Source organism: Marmota marmota, unplaced genomic scaffold (assembly GCF_001458135.2).
Source record: "Marmota marmota marmota unplaced genomic scaffold, marMar, whole genome shotgun sequence".
Classification (NCBI taxonomy): Eukaryota; Metazoa; Chordata; class Mammalia; order Rodentia; family Sciuridae; genus Marmota; species Marmota marmota.
Window position 1 is genome coordinate 3,501,928 of NW_026000138.1, and position 20,539 is coordinate 3,522,466.

Below are 20,539 nucleotides of genomic sequence, written 5' to 3' on the forward strand. Positions count from 1 at the left end.
CTATATCGGACTATTTAGCTACATCAGGACAGTGTCACCTGTCTTTTTCTATGTACTACAATGGTGTTATTATCTTGAGACCCAGAATACTTTAAAAAATGACTTAAAACTAGAACTTAAAATGTCACATTAATAGCTACAACTTTATGGTACCTAGTTATTTTTATCTGCTGGAAGCCTACAAAGGTGCTCTGTATACAGGCAGTGCTCAGAAATGCTTAGCTACCCATGGCTCAGTATCACATCAAAAGCAAGGCAGGTGCCACTCAGAACTCAGCTGAGATATTCAAACACATGAACTGAGGTTTCTCAGAAAGCATGGCTTGGGAACCTGAGCCAAGCCCTCTAAGCACATCGCACCGCTTCATTCAAGAGCCTCAAAAGGAGGCAGCTGCTGCTACCTGTCCTATAGCCAGGGATGCTGTAGCTCAGTATTCAAGTCACTCCTTCAACTAGAACATACTCAGGATGTGGTAAGTCTAAACTCTAGGTAAAAAAGGCAGATAAAGGAGACAAGAAAGATTAGTGGACACCGATAACTCATCATATAGTTATTCAAAATTATTTCAGCTTTTCCCGATTTTTTTTTTTGTACTAGGGATTAAGCCCAGGGTGCTTAACTGCTGAGCCATGTCCCCAGTCTTTTTTTGTTTTATTTAGAGACAGGATCTTGCTGAATTACTTACAGCCTTGCTAAGTTGATGAGCCTGGCTTTGAATTCATGATCCTCCTGCCTCGGCCTCCCAAGCTGCTGGGATTACAGGCATGCACCACCAAGGCCAGCCTCTCCTATGGATCTTATGTCGTAAAAACCAAAGACTGTTTTGCCCTTTGCTTAACCAATTCTACATGCCTATATTCTTTGAAGTAATTTTAAATTAGACACCACTCCAGGGTTGGTGCAGGGTGGCTCCACTTTACAGCCTATGGCCTTTTGAAATCCTACAGTTAATAATTCTTTTTTTTTTTTTTAAAAATATTTACTTATTTATTTATTTTAGTTCTTGGAGGACACAACATCTTTGTCTGTATGTGGTGCTGAGGATCGAACCTGGGCTGCACGCATGCCAGGCGAGCGCGCTACCGCTTGAGCCACATCCCCAGCCCCAGTTAATAATTCTTAATGTTCAAAACATAGTTTAAAAATGTGTGGACCTGGTCTGACATAAACTCTTCTGTCAGAGGGCTGGGATTATTACATGAGGTACAATAATACAATTTTGCATTTGTCACAGAATGTGGAGCAGGAAGGCCAGACCCCAGTGCACATGTGTTCCTTTCTCTTTGTGCCACTGTCACTCCAGCAGGTCCTTGCCAGATGTCTTCTCTCCATGCCACAGGTGAAATGGTTTGTCACAGAAGTGCATTTTAGGCGGGCCTAGGGATATAGCTCAGTGATAAAGGGCTTGTCTAACTGGCACAAGGCCTGGGATCAACCCTCACCACATTTAAAAAAAAGTCCTAAAAAAAAAAAGTCCTTTTCAGGTGACCTGCTTTTACCCACTTTCAGAGTCTGTGTGAGAAACTGATATACATTCAACCATATGCAAGAAAGAAACAATGTAGTCAGGCACCGTGGTGCACACCTGTAATCCCAGTAACCTGGGAGGCTGAGGCAAGGGATTCCAAATTCGAGGCCAGCCTGGGCAACGAGAGACCCTATCTCAAAATAAAAAGGACTGGGGATGTGGCTTAGTGATAGCATACCCTGGTTCAACCCCAGCACTGCAAGCAAAAACATTTGGCACCACATTGTGTTCCACAGGAGTTACAGAGGGTAAGAGACCAAGGAACTGTGCAGAATAATAAAGCATAATAAAGCAGCTTTTAAATGTACCTGTTAAGTTCAAGTGAACCCAAACAATAAGAAAACTACAGATACTAAGTCTCACCTCCCCAAACAGTAGTGCAGGACAGCTCTGCCTCATTACTTACAGAAATGCAGTTTTATCCAGATTAGTACTCAAAACACAGCAACTACATCGCAACCCACCTTTGGAAAACAGACTATGTGAAGGAAGACAATCCAAAATGAAAAGTGTGGTTTCCAGAGCAATTTATTCATTAAAATCTATTCAATATGCCATCAACAGTTTTCTGTGTGTACTGTGCTGATAAATAGACACTGAGAAGATTTAACAAGTTCATCATTTAATAAGTCTGAATTCATTTTCACCACATGGTATTGTACACGGTCATCTGTTGAAACAGATTTCTTTTTAACAGATCTTAGTTTAAAAAAGTCATAGATACTGTGAGTTCTGTATAAACTGGTGGATAGCAAGTTAGTTCCTTTGTTTTGACTTATAAGCCTCAACTTCACCGCAGAATAAAGAATGTAGGCCAAAGAAAGCATAATCGGTCACTCGTATAGAACAGTATTGTTTCTATAATTTGAAGCTTTCTGAATGGACGGGTTCAGGCCTGATCCAACTGTAAAAAGATTACTTAATGAATAGACTATATGGAAATTGTACAAAATGTTATTAACTTTAATCATTAATAGCTTAAACAGCACTATATTACTAATTGCTATTCAAAATCAAAAACCTGTTTTTGAATCCCCAAGGAGGCAGCAGGTGTGCACAACCATGCCACCCTGTTTTTACGGGTGTGTTAATACATTTTCCAACAGAAACTTTGGCTTTAGGAAAGAGTCACAAACATTTAAAAGAATGGCTTTAATCATCATTTTAAGTATAAGGTAAGGGAAGTGTGCTTTAATTAAATATACATCATACCAGTGATGCTGGCAAGGTTGAGATAGTTACTCCTACTGTTGATAGCTATAAAAACTAGTTTGTACATGATAAGACAATGAGAGGAAAAAGCAATCCCTTTGAAACAAAATCTTAAAATAAAAAAATGTTCACAGTGGTTTGTATCAACAGTATGCATTTTATGACAATAACATGTACAGATTCAGAGCACCCTAGGGCTCTCTTTATGTCCTAAGGAAAATGAGCATTTACATTATTCATGGGTTGTACTGAATTTAAAAAAGATCAATTGTACACTTACCCCGTAGACATGATAACTGTCCTGGGGTGTACAGCTTTAACACCATCATTAAAGTTGTTTGCAAAAGGAATATTAAAAAAAAAAAAAAAAACTAAACTAAACACCTTTTCTTGGGAGTGGAGTGTCTTTCATTTGCTGTTATAACCAGCAAATGCCATTCATTAACTCAAAAATGGAAGGAGGGGCCCCCACAAACACAGATCTATCTGAGCAGGCTGACCAGTACACGTTACAGCTTTAAAAATGAAGGTTATATACTCTATGTTACAAGTCCCAACTAGGCAGTGTCAAAATGACATCTATTTCTTTGCTTGCTTTGTGATCATACCCCTTGGAGGTGTTACAGGTCTTGTGGCATTCGGCTTCTTTTTCTCTGCAGGCTTTAAAATCTAAAGAGATTTAAAAAAATACAATGCATTTTAAGAAATATACTCAACATAAAATCTTCATAAGCTTAAAAACCTCATTCAAATCTTTTGCTCAAAAAGGTTTCTGGATGTTTAAACCTGGCCCAACAACTTGGAAACCCTCACTCATGTATTAGCACAACCAAGATGGCTTACAAATGCATGATGAACAAACACAATTCTAAGTCTGCAGTGCCTCTAGCTACCACTACCGACACAAATTCTCCAACCCCTGAGATCCTTGCACAAATCTCTGGGAGCTCCAAGTTCCCTCTGCAAAATGGTAAAAGAATTGTTTTAATTCATTTAACAGGCTACTGCCACAAGATTTTGGTGGCTATATTTATGTTTCTGACTGTGTCAATTTGAAGTTGGCCATGTTTATCATAATAAGCAATTGAGAAAAAGACTGAGGCAGACGCTCACATGTAAATAATGCTTTTGTGCTGAGTGAAGGCCAAATGATGGGACAATACTTCAACAAAAGTGCAGGAGAAAAGTGGGTTGAACTAAGTAATTACCCAGCACACCGCAGTTACTCCTATTTTCACACCAAGTGGAGACTTAGTTTTAGCCTAACATTACACTGGTGGTATGGTTTCAGATCCATTTAAAAGGTGTAAGGAGCTAACACACTGAATTATTTCTTATCTATTGGTAAGAACAATACAAACAGTTAAATTCAAAACTAGGGGAAAGGTTCCATGACACTTCTTTTCCCTTTAAAAGGGATCCACACATTACTCAACTAGGACAGACCCTGGTTATGGGAGAATAAAAATCTAGCCTCCTCAAAATGAATGAACAGTAGGAAGAAAGCAGCAATTATTTTTTTCGTAAGTCAGTATAATTCATACTAATATAGGGAATAATGTTAAAAACATGCTCTACCTGAAAGGAACACATTAGTGTTTCATCCACACTCATCATGGCACCTGCATTGTCAAACTCTCCACAATAATTGGGTGCAGAAAACAGAGTGACCAACTGCCTCTTTGCAAAAAATTCATATCCATCTTCAACCACCTTGGAGAGAAAATTTTTTCAGTGTAAGTAGATGCAAATTTTAAGTGAGTAAAACCACTCTTCAGTTTCCCACTGAGCCTGATATTCTGTAGGTTGTTTCCAGAAACACTTTGTATAAATAAGCAATACCTACCCACCAAAATCAACAAGGAGAATCTGTGCTCACACACATGCGCTTAAGTGTACATGTAAAATTCAAAATCAATACCTGATGGGCTCTACAAATAAGATCCAAATCATGCTTATGGAGAAATTTTGCAACCACTTCTGCACCAAATGTGAAGGACACTCCTCTGTCATTTTCACCCCAGCCTAAGACATCTTTATCGGGGTCAGACCACAAAAGATCACAAAGAAGACCTTGATCTGGTACATCAGTTGGTCGCATAATTCGCCGAATCTGCTCCATAGATTGAAGATCTGGTGATAAACCTATTAAATGAGGAAGAAGAAAAAAACAGCAGAACTGTTTTTGATGTTAACACTTCAGTTCAATTGGTCTATAGACTCAAAAACTCTGACACTGAAGCTTAAACTAAATCTATGGCTATGTTCTTATTCAGATTTGATCAAGACAATTACTCTAGCTTGCCTAGCCTGTGAGGCCCTGGGTTTGATCCCTAGCACCAAAAACTAATCTGAATATGTGCTGGAATTTACTGTATGCACTAATCTGGAGGGCATACTGTATTTCAACAGTACACAGTATAACTCAACATACACAACCTTGTAAAAATTAAAACCCAGTGACTTTGCCAGGAATGATGGCACACACCTGTAATCCAAGCAGCTCAGGAGGCTGAGGCAGGAGGATCATGAGGTCAAAGCCAGCCTCAGCAATAGCAAGGCACTAAGCAACTCACTGAGACCCTGTCTCTAAACAAAATACAAAAAAATTGGACTGGGATGTGGCTCCGTGATCAAGTGCCCCTGAGTTTGATCACTGATATGCCCCTCGACCTCCCAAAAAGAGTTCAGTGATTTTTGAAACTACTGCTCTGTGTGCCTCCCTGGTTAAGCGATGAAAATACAGAGTGATGTGTATACTAGATGTTACCATCACTTATAATGACTGGGCACAGAAGATGCAGGTATTCAGGTGAAAGGCAGCATTAGGATATCTGCTGTCCAAAGACAGTAATATATACTAGAACTGCTAAGTTGTAGTCTATTCTCATCTGAGTTCAAAATCTCACGTCCAACTTGACCCACCTCTGTTTAAGTATGAGAGGGCAGAGATCATACCTCAATTAAAATGTTATGTTGACCCTTTGATGGCTGCTTAATTTCTGATCATACACAAAAAGAAATCCTCTTTGCAATTACTACTTGAATTATACCATACATAGCATAAACACCGAGCAAAGCAAAACGGCTTTTAGAATTCAAGCCAGAGCTGAGTGTGGTAGTACACAACTGAATTCCCAACTACACTGAAGGCAGAGGTAGGAGGGTCTTAAGTTTGAAGCCAGCCTCAGCAATTTAGTGAGAACCTGTCTCTAGCTCAGTAGCAAAGCTCCCCTGAATTCAATTCCCAGTGCCCAAAGTGCAGGGGTTTGGGGGAGGTAACCAAGAAAAGGTTCAGAGAGGATCAAAAACAGATCAAGAGAAATTTATTCACATTTTCAGCATTATAGAGGATCTAAGGGTCAACAAATCAACTGTCATTCATTTTATGCTTAAAAATACCTTCTGACCTACTATTTTCAAATTCAACTGTTGAAGTCTAGAATTCCTTGTAACAAAATCAATTGCTTTAATGATTTTGGTTGCAACAAAATAGGCATGTAACATAAGAAGTCAATGCAACCACAACCTGTGACATCAGTGTTCACCTTTTAAAAGGGATCAAAATCTATTTGGAATAAAAACCAGCCCACATACCTCCATGACAGCAGAATATTTTCTCATCCACGATGGCTGCTATCGGTAAACAGTTAAAACAGTCTGTGAAAGTTTTCCATAGTTTAATGTTGTATCTTCTTTTACCTGTGAAAATTTAGATGGTTGAAGAGATTGCCGTTTTCTGGTTTCATTCTCTCAGAACAGTTTCCCTCAAAGAAAAGTTTTGATTATCTTTTAAACAAGCAAAACTATGCTTTTATTAAAAATCTCCTGGAGGGGGCCTTAGGAGGACTGAATATACAGGTCCATGACAGAGAGATCTCTGAGCTGTAAGCAATGATTCACATTTTCATAAAATATTTTAAAACTTTATATTAATGTGAAATCAGAATTCCAGAGAATGATTAAGGATTACCATCAAATCCCAACAATTATTTGGTAGTATCAATTCTGTTTGAGATCTAGTCTGTTTTGCCCAATCTCAACCTACAAGGTAGATCCTATTCCTATAGGCATTCACGGACATCTTTTTTATGCATCACCAGCGTCTCCCGTAGAGGAAACCTGAGAGCTAACACTGACTTTCCCATGAAAACCTACAGAGAGCAGGTAACTACAACCCCTACTGTAGCAGGAGACACAATGATTATAGGAGAAAACAGACGTAGGTACTTCAGGGCACCTATTCCTAACATTATCCCAACTCAGAATGCTCCCCAGAGAATCGAGGTTACAGGATGGTGGTGATCCCTCATCAGAACACGGTATTCCACACATTCTGGACTCAGAGTGCGACTGACAGAAGTATGCCTTTAAGCACTTGAAAATTAATGTTGAGTTCAAGACTTAGTCACAGATGTACCAATGTTGGGGTGCCTTTACCTCCTGTGTCCTACCATACACAACAACTCTAGTTACTCCTAAACTAACAGTTTGTCCTCAAGTCTCTTTTCCTTCCCTATCCTGGGGAACAGAGGGACATCTAAAGGTTTAGTGTATACTAACCGGCCCAAGCAAGAGATTTCTTGAACCATACCATTCAACCTCAACTACTACAAATCAAGTAGCACTATTTTAAACAGGGATTGAAATGCAATGCAAACCCAACAAATACGTCACTTCTGCCTCCACAGAGGAACCCTGGCTATCTCTTTTAACCATTCCTGGCTCCTTGATAACTGGAGAGAACTCTGACCATGGTTTGCCCTTTGGGACTACTAATTGCCTGTTCTGTATCTTCCTTTACTAGAGGGTTCTGAAAGCTTAAATTTCTCCCTACAAAAGGCTGAAGGGGAATCCGTGCATTGTCAATCCAATTTCCGATAGTGAGGATGATAACTAAAAAATAAAAACAGAGGCCAGACTGTCTTACCCCCGATTTATAAAGCCATGTGGTTCTCCATTTTCCACTGAAGCCTGTCTCCAAACAATTAGACACTAGCTTCCCTAGAGCTCTTCCCTTTCCTATATGCTGCAATTTGCCACCACTGACTAATCCTCTTCCGTCTCAGAGACAGCTTCGCTCAACACACTCCAGCTTCTCTTGCTGATTTCTTTGCTGTCTTTATCGGCTCCTCTATTTTAAACAATCTGTTTAGTTTTCTTCCTTTATTACCTTCAAGCATCTCCAGCTCCAGGATCACTGCTTTCTCTTTTCTGCACTTCCTCCCTGAGACCACCCGAAGACCACTAAGACCATATGGCTCCACGAAGATGTAGCCTATGTAATTGCTAAGACACCTTCAAGCCTCCAGATCCTAAGTTCTGAGCCAGAAGCTGTAATAGTCTCCTGTTACTGTAGGGAGACAGCTCTGGTATCAGAAAAAGACCAATAAATATTACTGTTTGACCAAACAATAGATACTTCAGCTTTCCCAGCATCATTAAAGGAAAAAAAAAAAAGTAGTATATATGTCTGTGAAATCATTTCAAGCAATGGTTTCTAAATTGTTTCAAAGAAACCTACATTTGAATAAAACTTTTCATTTTATTAAAATTATCAATATTTTTTAAAAAGTATCTGTAAGCTATCCAATAGAAGTTACTTGTGTCAAGGCCACTTTTATGCCCACAGGTGGGCTGGATGGTGAATATGTGCCTGCCAGGAGAGGGGAGCTTGGGCCTAAGGTCTACAGATGTGTCTGGAAGACAGAACAGGAGTCAAAACCTACCAACATGATTTTCTCAATCAGTTTCTGAAGACCACTCCATCAAATAGAAACCTAAACCGATGCAGCCTATCATCACATTAGGACATATTCTACAACAAAGAAACCATCTGGATCAAAACTTTATCAACAAAATTATCAAAGTACTTGCTGAGTTAACAGTGATAAAAATCCTTGTCTCTCACCTTCACCACCTAAGCAGAGTAACTGCTCTATCAGTACTTCTTTGGAATAGTTACTGTTAACAGTCTTCCTCACTACTGGCAGTCAAGAACCTACAGACTTTTCTATTTGATGATCCCTCCCACCTCATCTTATAAGCTGGATCTCAAGGATCATGGACCAAGCAATCACCCCGGTGTGAAAAGGTGGCTATAGAAGCACCAGTCCTACAAGTGTACCCTCTCTATGGGAGCACGTCTAACAAATGAGCCAGCTCAGTAGCCCTCCTATGACTGAGATGGGAAAACATGTTCTGAGACTACAGGTCATGACTGCCAGGGCGGGGAGGGTCATGATGATGACCTTTCACTGATCCCATGATTACATTATCAAGCGTTGGGATTCCTTAATCACCCCTCACTCCCAACCTGAGCCCTCTCCTGGCAGAAATGAGCAAAAAAGGGCAGTAGAGGCAATGATTCAAACTTTTTGACATTTTGCTTGCTTAAAACAATAATAAAACCCCTCTACCCAACTGATAATTTACAACGCTTTAAGAATCTCAATTCTGGGGCTGGGGCTGAAACTCAATGGCAGAGCACTTGCCTAGCAATGTGTGAGGCACTGGGTTTAATCCTTAGCACCACATAAACAAATAATATAAAAGTGTTCTGTCCATCTACAATTACAAAAAAAATTAAGAAAAAAAGAATCTCATTTCTGTCAATAATCAGCTGAAAGTGCATCAAATAAACCATCCAGAATAGATCACAAAACTGATCATGTAAAATATTATAAAAAATTTAAAAACCATTTTAAAGTATTTTGCTTTCTTATTTTAGTATTTTTTTTAAGGAAAGCAAATGCCATCTTTCCTAAGTATAGATGTGCCAGTAAAAAAGACAACTACAACACAAATTTTGCAAATTAATTTATATACTGCAAGATTCCACTTACATGAAATATTCTCTAGAAAAAGGCAAATCTAGACACACAAAGGAAACGAGTAGTTTCAGTGACAGCTGCACAACTGTCAACTCACTTCAAGAAGAGAATGGCAAAACACATCTGTCTAGATGTAGTTCACGGAATGAAATCATATTTCAATATGGTTGTTACAGAAACTATCTATTTAGAAAGGTTCTCAGAATTGTATGGAGACTACTATATTCACAAAAATTATCCTTTTTCCCCCCTTTGCTATTAGGGATCAAACCCAGGGCCTCACACATGCTAGGCAAGTACTCCTATCACTGAGCTACATTCCCAGCCCTTATAACAATTATCTTAACGAAACCGCTACTGTGACCATAAATTCGTAATCTGATCATCTCATCGTAAAAGAATCTAACATAAAATTCAGTATAAAAATATAAAAGAATCCAGTCTGAAAGAATTATACTACATTAGCAACATCATTTTTCTACCCCAAGAAAGGAAAAAACTAAGATAAAAACAAGTTAACAAAATAAGAGTGTGATTACAACACTGAATTTAAACTCATATGTTACAGTTCAGTTATAGACAAAGAATCTTAATTTAAGTACTTACACTCATCATAAAATCCATAAATTCTATTGATGCTGGCACATTCATGGTTTCCTCTGAGAAGAAAAAAATTCTCAGGATATTTGATTTTGTAGGCCAGTAAGAGGCAGATAGTCTCCAGTGACTGCTTCCCCCTGTCCACATAGTCCCCAAGGAACAGATAGTTGCTTTCTGGTGGGAAACCACCGTATTCAAAAAGTCGAAGCAAATCATAGTACTGCCCATGGATATCACCTGGAGACAAGAATGTGGTTAAGTAGTGTCACCATAGTACAGCTCAACTCACTAACAAAGCTTTTAAAAGGCATTCTTTAGATATTCCTTGCACAATGGTATTGACCTCTGATAAGAGCTTAAAGTGACAATCAATACACTAATTTTCAATTTTGTATCATATTTAACTGTAATAAAAACTTAAGTTTATGTATGTGTCCAGAACTCACATAAAGTTCAACTAATTAAGAATTTACTTTGTGGAAAGAGTTTTATGCTTTGCCATGCCTTCGAGCAAAGTAACATGGTTTTCCTTTCAGGTTGGCCGATCAATATCAGATCTTCGACAGCTGAGTCTCTGGGTACTCTTGTCAACAGACGCTCTGAGCTCCTAGTAAGCCACAGCTCCCAAGGAATTAAAGCACACTCACCACTACATTCAGCTGTCAAGTCCTCCTAGCCAGACAGTCACCAAGAGTACTTCACTTTAAAAACATGCATCATGTTTTATCTATGTAGTCAAATATGCTAGAGAATCTATTATTACTCAAATTAATAGTTTTATAGTGTGTATAGATCATCTGCTTTTGCTATGAATAACAGTATAAGGACAAATCCAGCACAAATGCAAATTCTATTTTTTAAGGTATAAGTGTTGCTGTACACTTGAATTATTATCCGACACATGTAATTTAGAGCTCTCCACAATTCTTAGCTTCATTTTTTTTCTTTTGCGATGTTTATATTCCTTCAGTGAAATAATCTACAAAAATCCAAAGCACACCTAAGTAAATTAAGTCTATTAGAGACATTTATTGTAAAGCTATTTACGTAGTTCCAGGTTATAAAAAGGATTCTACTAGCTAATACAAGGCCATCAACATGTCCTCGACTCATCCCTGTAGCCCAGGATGACTTAGTGTGTCAAAACTTACCACATATTTTGAGTGGTGCTTCAAGTTCTAGTAGGATAGGCTGACTGAGAAAGATCTCACGAGACTTCAAGCACAGTCCTCTGATTTCATTCTCCTGTAGCTGGACATTCTTACCTGGCTTGGACCCTCTCACTGTAGGGTAGAAAGAGTTCAATTAGGCCCAACAAATCAAAATACAATTTAACAAATCATTTTAAGAATCTGAGAAGTTTTAGATAAAGATGGGGGGAAAACATGGTTAAGTAGCTTTCTGACAGGTTTGATGTTCTGGACACTTATAAACAGCATAACTTTAATGCCTGATCAGAATCTAGGACTTCAGAATTTAGCTGCATCTCCTCTACCAACTAAGACTCCTCAACAGCATCCTAAGCAAGTCACCTGTGTGTGGATTCTAAGGGTCTTTCTTTACTACCATAGTTCCACCTCCAAGCCCTGTTTGCCTGTGGCCTGTCATTGAAGCAGCTCTTTAAGTCACCAATCTTCTCCAGCTTTATAAATTAATTAGCATTTGCTAACATGACAGTAATAATAGTTATTTTGAATAATGACAGATTTCACTGTTACCAAATTTGTCCCAAGAACTGCTTATTTTAAAATGTGGGGTGAGAAATACTCAAGAATTTTCTACCCATTAGTGTTTTTCAGAGGATCTCAAAGGTCTCTGATTTACCTATGAAAAGTGTATGTGTTGTTTTCATCTCATTAAAAAAATGCCACAGGCTGGGTGCAGTGGTGCCCAGTGACTCAGGAGGCTGAGGCAGAAGGATGGCAAATCCGAGGTCAGCCCACACAACTCAGTGAGAACCTGCCTCAAAAAAGGATAGGGAAGGCTGTGGCTGTGGCTCAGTGGTACAGCGCTTGCCTAGCATGCTTGAGGCACTGGGTTCTATTCTCAGCACCACATAAAAATAAACAAATAAAATAAAGGTATTATAAAGAGCATGACTTTAATGCCTGATCAGAATCTAGGACTTCAGAATTTAACATCTGCCCACCTACAACTACCAAAAAAAGAAAAAGAAAAAAGGAAGCCAAGGATGTCGCTTAGCGGCTAGGTACCCCCATGTTCAATCCTAGGATTAAAAAAAGGGGAGTGGGGCTGGCTGTAGCCATAGCTCAGTGATGATAAAGTGCCCTTGGGTTCAATCCATCCTACTTCCCCACTCTCCAAACATGCCACAGGCTCACTGTACGTACTTTATGCAATGTCTGGGTCTGAATTCATGTTTATAATCATGCGTATATGGTGAAGGATGTCAGTATGTGCTGGAAGAATGGTTTCTGGGCATCTTAACATGTAAAAAGCAACGGGAGAGGCACAGGGGCACACACTTGTAATCCCAGCAACTCAGAAGGCTGAGACAGGAGGACCTCAAGGCCAGCCTTAGCAATTTAGCAAGGCTCTAAACAATTTAGTGAGACTCTGTCTCAAAAACTAAGAAGGGCTGGGGTTAAGCACTCCTAGGTTCAATCCCTGCTACCAAAAATAAATAGATAAAATCTGGAAAAAGCAGTGGGAGAAAGAAATCCCACAACACAAGCATCCTAAACTCCTACATGCGGAGTTAGAGCCCTCAGTTCTGCTCACTGTTGAAGTGGAAGCCTTGTGACAGCTTGTTTATCAGTAAGTAGGGAGCAGCAGTAATGAGAAACTTTTCTTTTGGTTCCAGCTGTAACAGATTAGAAAGTCCTTAAATACAGATTAAATAGCACTGAACTGCTAAATGTACCTTAATTTTACAGTGATGAAGTGGCCCCTTCATGAAACGGGCAATCCTGCAAAATGACTTGCTGGCAGAGTCTGAGGAAATACACAGCCTGATTAACCTCAACGTGTTTGAGTCCAAGTTTTTATACTTGGTACAAAAGACTTATGCACACAGGTATTGTCTGGATTAAAATTAAAGTAAAAATACAGGACCTGACTAAAGAGAAATTAAGGCTGCATCTTTCCATCACTAAACCCAATATCAAGTGATTTAGTTTAAGCAAAACCGCAAAATCCATCAGATTAAATCATGTTAATAATTTAAATGTTATTGGTTCTGGAGGCATCATTTGTATTCAAAATTATAAAAGCACTGGCTTAAAAGCTGAATAATGGCAACAAGTTTAGCCAGTTTGTGTAGTTTTGTTCCACAAATAGCTAAGTAATTGTAATACAGGGTAATAAGAAAAATCTAAGTAAAAAACTTGATTTCTATTAAGAATCTTTTTTTCCATTACAAGAGTTGAACCCAGATTTGGGAGATATTGTCCTAGGTGAAGCCATCCTTCAGCCTAGCAGCCACTGAAACCCTGAATTCTCTGAAGAAACAAGTGAAGCAGAAATGGCATTGTGTACAGTGGTGTTATTTTTCTCAATGAAAGATAAGAAAGGAAGGGATGAGAAGGAAAAACTCCTGAAGCATAAAATGAAGAGAAAATGGGGAGCCAGCCAAGATCCTAAACTTTCTGGATTGGTACTGGTTCTAGGGGTTTGGGCAAACCATTTTACTTTGGACTACAAAATAAATAACTAAACAAAAGACTGACAGCTTCTGATTAAAAAAATGTTATAAAACAAGAAGCAATGAGAGGGAAAGAACTATGATAAAAATCTTTGAAGGAAGATACAAAGAAGACACATATGTAATACAATAGCAAATGAGCAAAAAACCCCATTTTTTTTTTTTTGCACAAGTACCACAAGTTTCTTTTTTCTGCCCAGACACACACACACATACAAGCACACATTCCTGGTGAAACATAGTGCAATCCTGCACTCCTGGCCTGAAAATCCCAATCACTAGTGATTCCACAAGTTAGCCAGAAACGGGCAGACTGCCCAGCAAGAAACTTTATTTTTGGCTAGGAGGGAACTCCTAGTAGCTTCTGGTTTCAAAGTGAATTTTCTTTAGCACAGTCCCACACTTGTGAATGAGTGGCCCACTCTTTGCTGTTAAAATAAGTAATGCCATCAGATTAAATCAATGCAGCTGAAATAAATTTTCTTGGCTTTGGAAGCTTCCTACTGCCACCTTTAAACATAAGTTTACCAGAGTTTTAATTCTCTTACTGTTTTTCTATGTATTCTGAGGAAAGTTCAGAGATTACTAAAAAGCAATACTACTAAGAATTTTAAAATTATTCTTAATGAGAAGTGAAGATTAGATGCATTCCCCCACTACAATAACAAATGGATTCCCCACAAATACCCCAGGGAAAAACATATATATATATATATATATATATGAATGACTGACTCTGCCAAACCATCTCCCACCAGTTGGTAAATCAGGACTCCACCCAGACTTCCCTTCACCCTGAAGAGCCTGTTCCTCGTATCTCCTTCCCCTCACAGCCTGTACCACACTTCTGAACTGCTCTTATAACACCCACCCACTCAGTACTTTGGATTATAACTGCCAGTGAAGTCTGCTGTTCACCTGGACTCCCCTGGTAGAACATAAACCCCAGGACAATGGTCTTGCTATGCAGTGTGCACAAGCAGTGCTAATACATGGCAGGTGCTCAAAATGTTGTATGAAGTCTGGATCAATCTGAGTACTAATGACTTTAGCCTCAGAATTAACATATACTCTAGACTATATACTTTCAACTAGCAAAAACCATAAAAACAAAACAACACTTTAAAGTAAGGCACTAAGCAGCTCAGTGAGACCCTGTCAATAAATAATGTACCAAAAAAAAAAAAAAATATATATATATATATATATATATGGAGTACCCCTGAGTTCAATCTCCAGTATCCTCCTCCCAAAAATAAATACGAATAAAATAAAATTACAAAGTAATAGTGAATAAATTTGCTTACCAGACTTTACTGGTATGTTTTTTTAATAAGCATGAAAATTTCGGGGTACTCTGGTGTTTTCTGTTTTGTTTTTGGAACTAGACATTGAACCCAGAAGCATTTTCACTGAACTATATACCCATTTTTAAGAATTTTAAGACAAGAGTCTCGCTAAATTACTGAGGCTGGCCTAGTTCTGCAATCCTCCTACTTCAGCCTCCCAAGTTGCTGGAATTATAGGGATGCACCACTGCATGTAGCTAGGGTTACTCTGAAATTTTAAAAGGATTTCTGAATGGATTTTGGCAGCACCATTTGGTATTTCCTAAAATTGTAGGAATTTAGCTATTTCCTAAAAGTTGTCAAATCAGCCAGTAACATAAAAATCAACTTCACTACTTGCAATGTCCATTAAATAGATTAATTGTAGTTAACATTTACTAAGTACTTGTTTCTGCTGAATGCTGTGCTAAAGGGCTTTATACTGCCATTTAACACTCTCAACAATGCTATGAAGTTAGGTATTATCATCTCATTTTGGAGGCTGGAATTTAGTTTCAAGGCCAGAGCTTATAAAGACACCAGGCCTCTAGGTCTAGTAGTGCTTCCACATCACCCCTCTACCTTAAGCTTCCAAACAAGGGAATTATTATAGGACAAACTACCAAACCCCAATATAGTTATAACTCAAAACTTTGCTATGGGATATAAAACCATAATGCATTCTTACAAATGGGGAAGCACTTAGTTAGTTATAGAGACTGTTTAAGACAATTAATATTTACTATATTTCAAACATTCAACACAATAGTTGCTGAGCACCTACTATGTGCCAGACTGAGTTAGAGGCTGGGAATACCCTGGAAACAGAATAGGGAAAAACCTTGTCCTTTTGCACATGAACTTTACATTCTCAACAGATAAAGTCCAGTTAGGCAAGGCAACATACACTTTTAATCCCATCCACTTCCAGGAAGATAATTAATTAAGGGTCAGTCTGGGCAACTTAGTAAGACAGGGTTGGGATGAAGCTCAGTGGTAGAACTCCCTGGGTTCCATCCCCAATATAGCAAATAAAATATATAATAATAAAAATAAAAACAATATCAAGAGAGTTCAAATGTCTATTTTATTGCTACGGGCTACAAAGAAAACTATAAACATCTAAGCTCTGCTCAATAAACATCAATATTCACTTCCAGGTTTAAAACTATCCCTGTGTTCTGTACACAACAGAAATCTACACAAAAAGGAGACCCTAGGTAGAAAATTCAAGGGGTTGTCACATCATAACTTCCTAAGTAAGCAGTTCAAACAGTAAAATATTTTCAACAACTGAATGTTCAATGAGTAAGAATGCCATTCTCTGGTTGAAAAGTGTTCCAGAAATCTCAGTGCCAAGCACAAAAGAAACAAAGTTGTGAACATGTATACATTACTGATCAATACATTAAAATACCAACTCAGGGGCTGGGACTGTGGCTCAGTAGTAGAGCGTTTCCCTAGCATGTGTGAGGCACTGGGTTCGAACCTCAGCATCATTTAAAAATAAATAAAAGATATTGTCTCCATACACAACTATCTATCTATCTACCTACCTACCTACCTATAAATCCAATTCAGGCTTAAAAAAATGTGACTTTTTAGTACAAGCATTTCTTTTATCTGGCTAGAAAGGGAGATTTAGGAAAATGCATTTCGGCTATTAATAACAAACACTGTTATGTAGAAACATCTTTCTACTTGGTAAATCACTATCTTCAGTAGGTCAAAAAACTTTCACACAGTATTATCAAAACCAAACTGATTAAAAAAAATCTTGAAACTAGAAAAATTATTTGCAATGCCAGCCTTGTCTCAAAAACAGCAATTAACTTTTCATGTAGCCCAGCAACAAAGGAAGAGATGGAAATTATGGAAGAAAATTAAGACTACTTTACACTGCCATTTAATGCTTATTTATGAGGAATAAAAAAAAAAAAAAGCCATTCTCTTTGTCACACAAAGGTGCTTATTGTTGAAATGTCATATTAAAGGAATAGCACATAGACAAGAAAGAGCCCCAGCTGAATTATGTTTCAGAACCTAAGAATGGCATGATCAGTATGAAAGTGACTCAACATATTTTGCTGTTTTAAGATAATCCTATCCAAGCTGGCGGCAATTTTAAGAATAAGCCATAATAAAAAGATAAAGTCATAGAGCTGGGGATATAGCTCAGTTGGTAGAGTGCTTGCCTTGCATGCACAAGGCCCTGGGTTCTAATCCCCAGCACCCCCCTCCCCAAGTCACATATTACTTGAGTGAATTCTTTATTTTCTTCATGATACAGACAGGTATCTATGACAGATTGGGAGGGAAGAGACCTTAATCCAATCACAAAATCCTAAATCTCTGTAGCGTTAAGCTGTCCTACAAATCACCATGTGATTTTCTTCAAACCTTCACTTTCTGACCACTTTAATTGTTTCCATACCACACCCTCCCATCTCAACTGTAACTGCTGATATTACATGTACTTCAGGCTTTAAGATGACAATTTTCTTAAGTCAGGATGGAGCTGTGAAACACTGTCCACTGTTCTCAATGGTTTTCTAAACCTAAGGGGAAGTCTATTCATAAAAAAATTTAAAAAAAAATTTCACAGGCTAACAGCACACTTTAATAAAATTCAGAGCACATACTCTATATTTGTTCCTATATTTTCAGTTTTCCATTGCTGTTAAGACTAACATCAGTGACACCCACTCTCTGCTAGGCAAGGGATGTTGTTAGATCCTACTTTAGTGGAAAAACTAAAGATTTCATATAAATCGTCAAGACCCATGCTTCAGCTAAAGAGGTCTGATCCTAAAACACAACTTATCCCAGATTTCTAGCTCCAAGGAAATGAAATCAATCATATTTATCTTGAATAAGACTTTGGAGTTTTCTCACCTACAATGCAATTCTCATCCACAGTATTATCTCCTTCATAACTATGAATAGCCCCAACTATAAATTAAATGAAACTTTGAGCCTGTACAACACAAAACATTTCCCTGCTCCAGGGTCAGTAATCCTCACCATCAAGATAGGCATTTCGTAGGACAGGTCACAAGTCACAAAAGGATGTAGTTTCAAAGACTTATGAGCTTCTACCATTGAATAAGCATGGTTGGGCCCATGGCCCTTTCCCTGGTTCTAAGGAGATGCCTGGTTTCTGCTCCAGTGTATCCCATCAACCCATATACAACAGAATTACCTGAATGATGCTTCAGATTTCACTGCTGCCTTCTACTACTGACAAGTAAAGACACGAGAAGTGCAATCCTTCTGATTGTGTGATTTTTTTAAAAAAAGTCTTCTGGTGGGCACAGTAGTGTATGCCTATAGTCCCAGCTCCTTGGAAGGCTGTGGTAGGAGGATCCCAAATTCAAGGTCAGGCTCTTTAAACAAAAATTTAAAAGTGCTGGGATGCAGCTCAGTGGTTTAATCCCCAGTACCACAGGAGTCTTGAACTGCTGCTGAACATCATCTCCAAGAGTACATTGCCTCCTAAGCAATACAGTGACATTCAACTGACACCCTAGAGGGCAGGGGCTCACAACAGTTAGGGAATTAGAAAATTGCAAATGGATGGCACTGTTCAAATCATCTGCTGTGCTTAAAAAAAAAAAAAAAAAAGTCAACAATCTGTGTGTTCATTAGGAAAGACTACTTTTGTTTTCTTTCCTCAGCATTTTAATAACTTTTAAAAACCATTATGCTTGGGGCTGGGGATGTGGCTCAAGCGGTCACGCACTTGCCTGGCCGAGCGCAGGGCGCTGGGTTCCATCCTCAGCACCACATAAAAATAAAATAAAGATGCTGTGTCCACTGAAAACTAAAAAATAAAATATTTAAAAAAACATTATGCTTGTCCTTTATTATGCTTAGGTCCAGGAACTGCTGCTTGTAATATGAACATGTTTCATATTCCACCAAAAGTCAAATACATTGATCATTTAAATGATTTTGGAGTTTCAGAGTATCTGAACACCCTGGGATCAGAGGATTAAACTGGTTAACACTTTCCATGGCCTGGGCACAGGTCATATTTAAATCACTAAAGCAAGTCAGGCAATTAAGTAGAGTCTTTTGCACAGCCTTGCAGATAGACAATGGCCTTTGTTAGTGCTGAGATGCTTCTTGCAAACCAGGGTGAGTTTCAACTACTGCAATGCAAGAAAACGCTAGCCAGCCATCTCTTCTCCCAGGGGGGTTTAACAAGTAAAACTGCCCAAAATCTCCATTCTGTGAAATACATCAGAGTATCAGACTAATCAATAGTGTATTTTCTCTTCAAATCTCCGAAATTTTATTGTGTAGTTACTTCAACAGTTAACTAATACCAGCTATACTAAGGAGTAACAACCTCAAGGCTTTTATCATCAGCAAGGAAGACCTTGGATAAAGGCTGCCAAAGTGGGTCGCAGAGGTGATGCCTCTGCAAAAAGCTACCTCGTTTAAAGAACTGCAGAGCTGCAAGTGCTTAAAAACTAAACCAATGTGCTGTTCTTCTTAAATAAGACTTCACTTTTGAGTTACCTTTTCAGATCTATTCCTGAGTCACTTCTCAATTAGTTTATACAGTCCTCAAGATTAACAATTCTTAATGGGTATAAAAGCCTAACAAGGTCACAAAAATAATATTATCTCCTTTTCAGAATCACTTAATTCTTACTGAAAATGTTTAGGGAAAAAGACTTTTGGAACATTACCAAATTACAAAATTATCAATATCCTCTAATTTGTAGGAACATATATTTTCAACAATCACCTTCAAATGTTCCTCTGCCAATTTAGCATCCATGAGGAAAAAGGAATTTAAGTACATATATTATGCAGCTCTCTATTCCTAAGGCATTTAATTGCACTGCCTTCCTATATTAATTTCAATAATATTTAAAAATCTGATTTTTAAGTACAAAAGAAGAATTCTTAAGAAATGAAAGATGAACCAATTTACCCAGCAAATTTTCTAGCATGATCTCAAAGATTAGTGAAATGAGACTGGCAAACCATAATTTAAAAGTTCCAATGTTTTGAATCCATACATTCCAATTTCCCCTGTTTTCTGAGAAACAAAGCCCACTCATCATATCCTTGTCTAGAGGTGCAAACTTTCAAAATTTAGAACTAAAATATTCAATGAAAAGTTCATTTCTATGGTAAACATAGAATCGGTTTCTGACCAACTGCTACCTCATATAAACAACTGAATTAACTAGTATTAAAGATACGGTTCTTATGTAAATGCCAAGCACTGAATGAATTACAAAGTTTTCACCCACAAATAGCAGCAACATTTCAAGAGCATTTCAGGGGTCCTTAACAGTATTTAGGTGGAGTTTTCTTTCTTTCTTTTTTTTGCGGGGGGGGGGGGGGGGTTTA

The 20,539-nt window shown here is 38.2% G+C and overlaps 1 protein-coding gene across 1 annotated transcript in view; it reads right to left on the reverse strand.

Annotated features, from left to right (window-relative positions):
• Positions 1 to 2,039: 2,039 nt before the first annotated feature.
• Ppp1cc (protein phosphatase 1 catalytic subunit gamma) overlaps positions 2,040 to 20,539 on the reverse strand; it is an 18,824-nt gene continuing 324 nt past the window's right edge. Inside the window, exons 2-8 of the mRNA XM_015502508.2 lie at positions 11,326 to 11,457; positions 10,181 to 10,411; positions 6,339 to 6,443; positions 4,663 to 4,886; positions 4,320 to 4,454; positions 3,350 to 3,410; positions 2,040 to 2,433 (exon numbers count right to left, since the gene is read on the reverse strand). Coding sequence (XP_015357994.1) covers positions 2,363 to 2,433; positions 3,350 to 3,410; positions 4,320 to 4,454; positions 4,663 to 4,886; positions 6,339 to 6,443; positions 10,181 to 10,411; positions 11,326 to 11,457 — 959 coding nt within the window. The 3' untranslated portion in view covers positions 2,040 to 2,362. The remainder of the gene's footprint in view (positions 2,434 to 3,349; positions 3,411 to 4,319; positions 4,455 to 4,662; positions 4,887 to 6,338; positions 6,444 to 10,180; positions 10,412 to 11,325; positions 11,458 to 20,539) is intronic.